At 39.0% G+C, this 11,990-nt stretch overlaps 1 protein-coding gene across 1 annotated transcript in view; it reads left to right on the forward strand.

Annotated features, from left to right (window-relative positions):
- Positions 1-6,534, forward strand: part of TFB2M (transcription factor B2, mitochondrial) — a 21,653-nt gene extending 15,119 nt beyond the window's left edge. Inside the window, exons 6-8 of the mRNA XM_006756043.2 lie at positions 146-208; positions 3,197-3,360; positions 5,684-6,534. Coding sequence (XP_006756106.1) covers positions 146-208; positions 3,197-3,360; positions 5,684-5,861 — 405 coding nt within the window. The 3' untranslated portion in view covers positions 5,862-6,534. The remainder of the gene's footprint in view (positions 1-145; positions 209-3,196; positions 3,361-5,683) is intronic.
- Positions 6,535-11,990: the final 5,456 nt, after the last annotated feature.

Below are 11,990 nucleotides of genomic sequence, written 5' to 3' on the forward strand. Positions count from 1 at the left end.
CTCTCTCCCACCCCTGCTTTAAACCAACTAGTTTGGTGATTGGGGTTCATTCTGTTGTTTAGGAAAAACATTTCTAAAGGCAATAATAATTTGAGGCACTTTGACCAAAGAGCAGTAAAATAAATGTTGTTTAACTTCCCTCCAGGAGCCTTGGTCGTCATTTGACATGTGCAGTCAAAGTGGGCAGCGGGAAAAGCCAGAGAATAAGGTAAGGATGAATGAAGGCGTTTCCCTTCCCCTCTAAGTGGAACATCCTTTGTTCTCTTTAAGATTGTCCGGTATTCTGTATTTATTTACATTTAGAATATCTGGAAATGTTCTTTACACATATCTTATTGCTTTTAATAAGTTTAAATTACTTTGGGAGAGATTTATTTTTTTCCCAGCTATTTATACAGATGATGCTAGCATAGTAATAGACTTACACAGACTCTGACTTCCATTTTTATCTCTTTTGAAATGAAGATGCATCTCAAATTTGGAAAATGTAAGCATTTTACCATTCATCTAATTTGGTAAACTAAAAACAAAATTTTATACCTTATTAATTAATCAGACATTTGTAATATTGCTGCTTGTAATGGTTGCATTTACCAACAGGTACATCTGTTTCTAACCCAGGAAGTGGGGCTTTTATTTTACTAGTTTTTTTAGTCCCCTTTCTAAAGAACCAAAGTGATGATGTTATAAAGTGATCTTCCATTTAGTTTATATCAAGATACTTGTAGTGAAATTGTAATAGAGTAGCTGAAGTTTCAAAAACAATTTTTGAACTCAATTAAAAAGGTCCATGTTAGGAATAAGTGCTAATAATGCTTTCATCCCAGTGTACCAACTCAGTCTGAAGTTCCCATTTGCTAACTTCTTTATTATTTTTTCACTCTTGCCACTAAAGGAAAAAGGAAAATTATCAATTTAGAAATTTATTATTAAGACTGATAATAGAGTGGTCATTGTGATTTTAGTTATCTTTTATTTTTCCCCCTTTTTTCCCTTTTCCAATGAACTCCACCCAGCATTTCTCTTTCACTCTTCAAAAGCATCATTTAATAGGAGTAATATGTTTTGCCTGGGGACCATTAGGAACTTATCCAAATGTCCCCAAAACGAATACCCTGTATATGAGACACTTTCTCAATGACAAGATCAAAGCTAAAAGAGTTTTTTGGCCAACTTCTGTAATAATAAAAGCGTAATATGCTAATTAGACCAGACATCCTTCCGGACAAAGCCGGGGCTGTGAGGGAAGCCCAGGTTCCGGGTGCTTTAAAAAAATGTGTGTGTGTGTGTGTATATATATTTTCTTTTTTAATTGATTTCAGAAAAGAAGGAAGAGAGTGAGAGCGATAGACACATCAGTGATGAGAGAGAATCACTGATGGCTGCCTCCTACATGCCCCCCACTGGGGATTGCGCCAACAACTTAGGCTTGTCCCCTAACTGGGAATCAAACTGTGACCTGGTTCCTAGGTTGAGGCTCAACCACTGAGTTGCTTTTTAAAAAAATATATATTTTATTGATTTTTTATAGAGAGGAAGGGAGAGTGATAGAGAGAGAGAAACATCGACCAGCTGCCTCCTGCACACTCCCTAATGGGGATGTGCCCACAACCAAGGTACATGCCCTTGACCGGAATTGAACCTGGGACCTTTCAGTCCGCAGGCCGACGCTCTATCCACTGAGCCAAACCGGTTAGGGCACAATTGCTTTTTAAAGTCATCTTCAAAAGACTTAACAACAATTTATAATATTTTGAATTGTGTTATCTTTGTTCCTAATTAATAATTACTAAATATGCCCTAGCCGGTTTGGCTTAGTGGAAAGAGCATCAGTCTGTGGACTGAAGGGTCTCGGGTTCAATTCCAGTCAAGAGCACCAAAAAAACAAGAAACAAAAACAATAATTACTAAATATTTTGCATTTCATTGCCTTGCTTTCTACCAATTCCTAAGCTGCAGCCATCCAAAACTAGAAGCTGGAATTGATTATAATTGGGGGCGGGGGGCTAATATGTCTTCCACAAATAGGATATATATTTAGATATATATAAAATAAAGTAAATAAGTGATCACTACCTAATATATGAGATTTCCTAAAGAAATATAAGGCTCCTTCTCTTCTGAGGTATAATTTTAGGGAGAAAAATATGTCTGAAACTTACATTAAGTCATATATAGTTTTCATTTTAATTAGTGCAGTATTGTATACTGGAGCAGGTTGGCAAACTTTTACTGTAAAGGACCAGTTGGTAAAGTTTTATGCTTTCAGGGCACATATAGTCTCTGTCTTTGGGTTTTGCTTTTAAAAAAAATGTATTTTATTGATTTTTTTACAGAGAGGAAGGGAGAGGGATAGAGAGTAAGAAACATCGATGAGAGAGAAACATCGATCAGCTGCTTCCTGCACGCCTCCCACTGGGGATGTGCCTGCAACCCAGGTACATGCCCTTGACCGGAATCGAACCTTGGACCCTCCAGTCCACAGGCCGACGCTCTATCCACTGAGCCAAACCGGTCAGGGCTGTTTTTTACCTTTTTCAGAAGACACACACACACACCATCCTTTGCAAATGTGAAAGCCATTTTTAGCTCCAGATTATACAAAAAGAGGCAGGCTGTGGACCACAGCTTGCTAACCCCATATTTTTAAAAAGTATCCAATTAAAAATTATATGTTAATAGTATTTTTTTATTCTTAGGATCTGGTGTTGCGCTTCAAATACAGAAGAGACTCACCACATGTTTGGGATTGATTTTACCCTGTTTACAATAAGCTGTTAGTCTTTATGAATGGTGGCCAAAGACACAGACTCCTGGATCAGACAAAGGGTTTCATTTGCTCCCAAGTCCCACAGGGGCTGTGAGGTGGCATGGCTGGATGGTGTGCATGCAGAGGGTTCGCATTGCAGCTGAGGAACAACAGAGAGCTGAGGGAACCCACCTGTTTTATGGCAAACATGAAGCAAGCCTGCTTTTGTCCCGGAGAGAGGTGTTGCCGCATCCCTCAAGGTGGCTCACTGCAGACAGCCTTGAGAACTGGCCCAGGCAAAGAGCGCTTAGGGCCTCGCATTCTGGGCACAGCTGCTAAGAACACACAGGGACATTTAGGGCCTGTGGCGATAGAATGAGTGAGTGAACAATGTCTTGCTCTGGCAATATTTTATGACTAACACAATTTATTTTCCCTCCTTTCCAGGAATCATTAGAACAGCAAACACAACAAAACCTGTGTCTCATTCAGTTGACTCCTCATAAAGATTTATTTTCACAACATTTAACATCTGTTAACTATGATGTATTTTTTCACATGACAAAGCAGTGTTTTTTGAAGCGCCATGGCAAGCTAATCGACCACTTAACGTAAGTAAGAAGAATAAAAGCGAGTGTAAAAGTAGCAATTTAATGTGAGAATTATACTTTCATGTTAGAGGTCCAATTTTTATATCTTGTGTACTTTGATTAACAGAATGAGGTACCATTTTTTCACTCATCTGTTTCTCCAAAATACTTCCTCCTGCCTGGCACGCATTTTGAAAAAAGTATAATTATATTTTCCACGAAATCTCCTGAGTTAATTTTTTTCCTTCTTGGATTAACCTTCATGAAGAAGTAGCTGCTTGCCACTGGCTGGGATGGAGAAAGTTGGCGTGATTGATGGAATACCCACCATCTACCTTGGCATTGCCTGTTCTTTTTTTTTAATATATTTTCATTGATTTCAGAGCGGAAGGGAGATGTGGAGAGAGGTTGAAACATCAATGATGAATCATTGATCAGCTGTCTTCTGCGTGCCTCGTACTGGGGATTGAGCCCACAACCCAGGCATGTGCCCTTGACTGGAATCGAACCTGGGACCCTTCAGTCCACAGCCCGACGCTCTATCCACTGAGCCAAACCAGCTAGGACTACATTGCCTATTCTTATTGGTTCTGTTTCCTAACCAGAGTAGGAATGGATCATTGTACCACCCTGATTTTCCTCCCTGAACCAAAATTTTTGTTTCTACATAAAGCTTGATAAAAAGAGTTATTATCTCCTTTGTATCCACATAAGTATAATTTTTATATAGGGCTGATGTGTACAGTAACTGAATGAGCTGTTAGTTGGACAAAACTTATGTAAAAATAAACATTAAAAATGGCAGTAGACCAGTAAAAATAATCCACTGTTTTTTTATCTTGTCCCCTTCTGGTAATGGTTGTTTTGGGGGGGATGGAGGGATGGGATGGAGGGCGATCAATGGGGAACAAATGGATAAAGTCAGTCATCTAGCCACACTCACCAAATATATATACTAGAGGCTTGATGCACAAAATTCGTGCAAGGGGCTCGGTTCTTGCAGCTGCAGAGGCTTGCCTCGGCTCTCGCAGCTGCGGCTCTGTCCGAAAGGTCATCCAGAAGGTTGCCTGCTGTCCGGTTTACTTAGCATATTATGCTTTTGTTATTATAGATATGTATATATGAAATTAAGGAACAAATATGGTAACCTGTGGTGCTAAATGTTCAAAATTCCCTTTGAGATCTCTGAATTGAAAGCATATTTCCATCTGTGATGAGGATTCCATTCAAAATGAAAAAGTATTGGAAATATTTTCTACCAAAATATTGCAGTTGTTCTTATTGTCAGAGGCTCACTGATGATTTCTTGATAGGCTACTACATAAGGCAGTTTTCTGCTTTATAATTTATTCACCAGTAATCTATATATATCTATATATATAAAAGGCTAATATGCTTAGTGTCTGACCATTGGGTAATGACCTCACATAGCAACACCTGGCTTCCTCTCCCTAGTGACAACTAGCCTTGCAACTTCTTCAGCGCAGAACATGACTTGCTTTATTGCCAGGTGGAAACATTTCACACTTTAACCAGATGTCTGTGAGGTGTTTTCCCATGCCTCTTCTCATTTGATCCTCACAGAAGTCCTGGAGTAGGTAGATAGGAGACTCGGTGGAATCATATGTCGTTTCATTAGCTAGAAAACGGATTTACTGCTGTGTTGTGGACAATTACCTGAAAGAGAAGTTGGGGTGCTTCACTGGGCTGGAAAAAGTTTAGCTAAATCAGAAGCAGATCTAATTAAGCAAGTTTATTCTATATCTATAAAAGGCTAAGCTGACTTGCGCATTCGTGAAACCTACAAAGCTCTCACTGGTGTCAACTGCATGCGTGTGTTTCCATCTGTCATTGTTGATTGTGAATTTGGTTGATAGCGATATTAAGATATTTCTTCTAATCTAATTAATTTCCTCTCAATGTGAACGAATTCATGCACCGGGCCACTAGTTGTTATATAAAAATGTGAAAGATTCCCTTTGAAATTGCTAGACAGCAGTTTCTGCTGTTTGAACTTACTGAGTTTTTACATGAAGCTAAATAGAGTTAAGAATATTTTTGCAAAGAAAGTTAAAGGATGAGAGAGGTAGAAAAGGATTTTTTAAATGTTAAACTTGAATTTTGTGTAGGAATTGATTAGAATATGTTAACACCTATATCTGCCATGAAACTTTAGGAATAAACATAGTTAAAGCTATATATTATATGCAAGCTCTTTAAATAAGATTAATTATATATAATAAGATAGGCATTTTAAATTGGGCTTGGAAGCCACTTCTATCTATATTAACTGACAATTGTTATGAAAAAGATTTAATGATTTACTTTGAATTTTTTTTTGCAGTTCATTGAGTCCAATTGATGCAATGGACATATTGAAGAAAATAAGACACGATAAAACAATAAAAATAATAGACATGTATCCTTCAGACTTTAAATGCCTTTTTGAAACTATAGAATGTTCCAAAGATCACACCTGCAAGTGGCTATATGATGACTTCATGGAAGATGTAATCGTATAGGAAACCGGACTACCAAGACAGTAGCTGGAGCCGTTTATTTTATTTGGAGATTACAGAACAGTTGAAAAAGAACTAAGTTTTTAAAGCTCACAGTGTTTCAACAGAAGGTAACTATTCTTGTTTTTCACAAACAAAGCAGATAGTTTCTTCTGAAGTTGATACCATTAGTACATTGGATAAAACAATGGCTGCTATTTTATTTACAACTGAATAAAATGAAAACTTCACTTAATTGTGGATTTCATCAGCTTAGATTGGTTTTAAATTCCTATCTACTGTCAACATACTGGTAGTTGGATGGAATTACCAGATGAAATTTACTTGTAAAAATCCTTTTAGCTAAATATTTACATTGCATTACTTTAAATATTCCACTTTCACTGTTGGTTTTTGCATCCTCCGGGGGCAGTGTTCATTTTTAAAATTAGAAAGTAAATTAAACTGATTTAAATAGTTTGTTTTACTTTTCAGTTTGTTGAAAGGATTAACAAATACTGTGCAATTACATTTTAAAATGGCTTACGCTTTTTAGAAATGAAAATATTTTTTAAAAGATTTTGATTTTTTTTTTTGGTTGTTTCAAATGAAACAAAGTTGACCCTAACTTAATCACTTTAAATTCCATCATGTATGGTCAATGTACAGTCAATAAATAATTCAGTCTGTTACTAAACGTCTCTTGCATTTTTGTTCCATCAAGAAAGTTTATCTGAAGTTAGACCTTTAGTACACAAACTTAAATGAAATTAAGAATATTTTCTTAGCTCTAGCCCGTTTGGCTCAGTGGATAGAGCTTTGACCTGCAAACTGAAAGGTCCTGGGTTCGAGTCCCATCAAGGGCACATGCCCGGGTTATGGGCTCGATCCCCAGTGGGGAGCGTGCAGGAGGCAGCCAATCCATTATTCTCTCTCATCATTGATGTTTAGATCTCTCTCCCTCTCCCTGCCCCTCTAAAATAAATAAAAAGTATATTTTAAAAAAACAATATTGTCTTAGGTCATTGAAGAAGCTACTTTATTTTAGCTGAGACATATATAACACTTCGTAATACTTAAGGCATATTAAGTATTAAGTACTCTTTGTAGGGCATATTCTAACACTTAGCCAAACCAGTTCTTCCCAACTTCTCCACTACTGTCATTGGTTTACACATCAATCTGGCTGGAAACCACATCCTCTTTTTTCTCTTAAAATTCCTGCTTTTCCATAATCTGCCTAATCTTCATAATGTCATTCAGTCCTCCCCTCACTGTTTCTCTCCTAGTCCTATGCTTTAGGCCTAAATTTGTTACTAGGTTAGAAGAATGTCTGCTGAGAAACATTTTAAATGTATTTCAGAGGGATTAACTGATGGCCTTTAGGAAGCTGAATAAGGCCCAAAACCCAGAGAAGCACATTTTGCTCAACCTAGATAAAAGGAATTGGGTGTGGGTTCTAATATAAACATACGTTGGGGTCAAAACATGAACTAATGCCTTACAAGTGGTATATGCTCTGAGAGAGATCAGGCAGTGTCATTCCGACAAATAGAAGAGGGCACTCAAGATAGAATTGTTAAGTGCTGTGCGAGTTAAGGAAAAAAGGGAGTTAAGGAGGGACAATACAGAGCGTCCAGCTAAGGATGGAAACCAAATTTATAGTGGTATTCTACACTGTTGTGTCATTTTAGGACTGGAGCCATGGGGAATGTGGATGTTGAGATGACTAAAAGTCGTGTATTAAGATTAGCCGTTAGGTCTGTGCACATGAGAAGTTAGTCTGATAGTCCGTGTCTTTCAGGTAGGACGGAAGTAGAGCGTGGCCAAGTCTGTTGGTCAGAGCGTCCTTGAGTGATGTCTCCAGCTTCTCCCCCCCCTGAATCCACCACTGTGTTTGTGCCCAGGCTGCGCCTCCTACAGGCTATTCCCAGGCAATGATTAAGCATGGTGCAGACCGCCACTAACTGGATGTAAGAAAAGCTGTCAGTTTTGAGGTAGTGGACCTAATTCCACGTTTCATGCCAAATAGCAAACAGTTTCTAGCTGTCTGGTGACACACAGAACTCTGGCTCAAGGACTCCCTCCCTCTTGTACTGGCTAAACCCTTCTTGGAATTTTGCTGTGGTCCAGAACTTCCTACCCAGTCTTCTCTCTCTCCTCCCATAGAGTCCTGCAGTCACAGCCTGAAGTACGTCATGCCTTCTGCTCCCTTCTCTGAAAACCTTTTCCATGTCTGATCTTGTCTTAGCATCTGCTTCTCTGCAGACCCAAACTAACACAGGAGTCATGGCTTGTGAAAGCAACAAGAAGGAAATGGTTGAAATAAAAAGTGTTAGAAAGCCAGTTTTAAGTCATTAAGACTGGTATTAAGATACTAGAGGTAGCCTAGCTGGTGTGGCTCACTGGTTGAGCATCCACCCATGAACTAGGATATCACCATTTGATTCCCGGGTTTCAGGCTCGATGCCCAGTAGGGGGCATGCAGGAAGCAGCCAATTGATGATTCTCTCTTCATCATTGATGTTTTAATTTCTTCCTCTCTCTGAAATCAATAAATAAATTAAAAAAAGGTACCAGAGGTGGAGTGATTCCTGGCGGTGACAAGTTCCAGGTCTGGTACCAAGCACTTCAAGGTTAAGCAATTAAAAAGATTTTGCCAAAGGGCCTTTTATTTTTGCTGATGGCTGAGAATAAAAGAAGCTCACTGGTCTTTTTGAACCTCCCCAAACCCCAAGAGCTTGGCAGAATGTTCAAAGGGAATATTGGGAACATTGTCGGGTATCTCTGAACAGAAAGTTTTCACCAGAAGAGTGAAATAGCTGCCTATACCCGTGGTCGGCAAACTGTGGCTCGTGAGCCACATGCGGCTTTTTGGCCCCTTGAGTGTGGCTCTTCCACAAAATACCATGTGCGGGCTCACGTACAGTGTGATTGAAACTTCGTGGCCCATGCGCAAAAGTCGGTTTTCGGCCTGGGCGAGTCTATTTTGAAGAAGTACTGTTGATATTTGGTTCTGTTGATTAATGAGTTTGCCGACCACTGGCCTATACAATTAGCTCTAGGTAAGGTCATGGTTGACGGAAGATTGTAGGAGAGTGAAGACCTTGCATTATTACAACAGGAGAGTCAGTGATATTTAAGGTTTGTTTTTTGGAATATTAGTAACTACAATAAGAAAATACTGTAGATGTTTTTCTCTAGAATTTATAAGAATACAGTATGTAAATTCAGGAGGTGATTGGTACTATATCAGTAGGGTAAACAAAAAAAGTTGTGTGTTATAGAATATTACCATTTATTCCCTTATCACTAAATTGTAGAATGGCATTTAGCAGGTTATCTGGGCCTTGGGTTTGCATGTGCAAAATGAAAAGGATTTAACAACGTGGCCTTACCTGTGGTATTATCAAAAGAGTATCTCTTACAAGGAGGAAAATATCTCCTTTGTCCACCATACAGGGAAAATCTGCAAAATGAAGTCACAGAGAAAGCAGAGCTAACACGAGGAAGTAGGCAGACACCATTCTGCTAACATTTGAGTCCCTGGCTTCAACCATACCTGAAGTCATCCATATACATGTCCAAAGCCAAGCAAATGCCGAAACCAGTCGATTTTTTTTTTTGTTAAAATTAATTTTGGATGGAATTCTATCACTTTCAACCAAGAATCCTAATATAAATACTATCTTAATGGCACTCATCAACAGCTTCCGATTCATACATTACCACAGGGACTCTTCTCAATCTAATTACTAAAAATTAGCACATTCACTCCTGAAGTGATGACGGGTTAGTGACCTCCAAGCCACAAGCATGGATCTTTGGTTAATAAAAACAAGAAAGGTCTTTTTTTGTTGTTCTTTCATACCCTGTCAGTATATTATTTATGCCATTCTAAGGCTTGAAATAGCAATTCTAGTTACCAGATGAGACATGATAGACTCTTGTTGCTAATCCTCACCCGAGGATATTTTTCCATTGATTTTTAGGGAGATTGGAAGAGAGAGGGAAAGATAGAAACATCGATGTGAGAGAAACACATTGATTGGTTGTCTCCTGCATGAGCCCTGACCAGGGCTGGGCTGGGGAGGTGCCTGCAACTGAGGCACATGCCCTTACTGGAATCAAACCTGGGACCCTTCCGTCCGCAGGCCAACCCTCTATCCCCTGCGCCAAACCGGCGAGGGCCGGAAGTTAGCACTTATGAGTGGGGGCCACAGGGTTGAGGCCACACAGACAACCAGTGGCTTGGAAACATCAAATATTTACCACGACTTGGAGAAAGATAGTTTCAGGATTCTACCTAGGATTTCCATATGATTTGTGGTATTGAAATCTCTACTCCATATGTCATCAACTCTCATAACATCATCCAGTTCTCTTTAAATTTCTTCCCCTGGCTGGTGTGGCTCAGTGTTGAACGTGGACCATGAACTAAAAGGTCTCAGGCCCCATTCTGGATCAGGGCACATGCCCAGGTTGTAGGCTCAATCCCCAATAGGGGGCAGCCAATCGATGTTTCTCATTGAAGTTTCTATCTCTATCCCTCTCTCCTCCCCTCTCTAAAAATCAATAAAAACAAACGAATCAAATCAAGCCTCTGGACTCTAACATTTACAGGAAATACAGGGACTAGAGCAGCGGTTCTCAACCTGTGGGTCGCGACCTCTTTGGCAGTCGAACGACCCTTTCACAGGGGTCGCCTAAGACCATCCTGCATATCAGATATTCATAACAGTAGCAACATTACAGTTATAAAGTAGCAACGAAAATAATTTTATGGTTGGGTCTCAACATGAGGACCTGTATTTAAAGGGCCGGAAGGTTGAGGACCACTGGACTAGAGGGACATTTAAATAACACCATGAGAAAACAACCAGACAAATACAGACGGTAGAACACTACACTAGAATCCTACCTTGGGCTCTTTAAGAGTCAATGTGAAAAAAGTCAATATCATGAAAGAGAAAATGTACCTTTGACTGGATCCTGGTTTTTAAAGAAAAGTTACAAAAGCTAATCTTAAAGTGAATATGGTTTTTGCTTGCTAGTACAGAATATGTGATGATGATTTTGTAGTTTTATAGGATATCGTTCTTATTCTGAGGAAATGCATGTATTTAATAATGAAGTTTATGTATTTAATAATGAAATACAGTATTTAATGATGAAATATTATGCACAACCAACAAGTGAATGAAAAAACAAATTACAGAACAGTACCTGGCACAAAGGAACACACTTCTGAAATATGCAACAACACTCCACACACTTCTGCCACTAGAGACTCCTGGAGATCAGGATCTGTTTCCTCTTTTTCATCATATTCCCAGTGCCTCCCAGAGAGCCTGACATACAGTGAGTGCCCAGTAATTATTTGTTGAATAAAAGAAGGTTACTACTTTACACACACACACGAAATATGGTGCAAAGTATTAGTTATGAAAAGTTATGATGCCTGCAACTCACATTCATTCATTTATTTATTTATATATAGACCTGTGCTTAGTGCTTAAATGCTCCGTGAAGGGTTCTAGAAGGAGTCATAAATCTTTCTTTTTAAAAATATATTTTTATTGCTTTCAGAGAGGAAGGGAGAGGGAGAGAGAGATAGAAACATTAACAATGAGAGAGAATCATTGACCCGGTGCCTCCTCTACGCCCCACACGGGGGCTCCAGCCGGCAACCGCTGCAGGTGAATCTAACAGTGACCTCCTGGTTCACAGGTCAACGCTCAACCACTGAGCCACGCCAGCCCGGCTGCAACATACAAGTGATGCAAAAGCACAACTTTCAAGTGGTTCAACAACAATACACACATATACACATATACCTGCGTACACACGGAGAAGGTGCTGAAATGGCAAAATGCCAAGAATTGTTTGACGTAGGTGGAGGGTACAATGCTATTCATTGCGTTGTTTGCTCTACTTTCCGTCGGCATTGAAACCGTCTGCAAGAAAATACTGCTGGTAGAAAAAAATAGAGAAAAAAAAAAGAAAAAAGAGAAAATACTGCTGGTAGAAAAAATAGAGAAAGAAATCATTACTGTAAGATTTCCTTTATTTTCTAAATTCTTTGATTTTATGGTTCTGCTCTAATTTTGAAAGAAGAATGGGAACAAAGGTTGGTGTTTGAGAATTATGTTA

This window comes from Myotis davidii, unplaced genomic scaffold, assembly GCF_000327345.1.
Source record: "Myotis davidii unplaced genomic scaffold, ASM32734v1 scaffold333, whole genome shotgun sequence".
NCBI lineage: Eukaryota > Metazoa > Chordata > Mammalia > Chiroptera > Vespertilionidae > Myotis > Myotis davidii.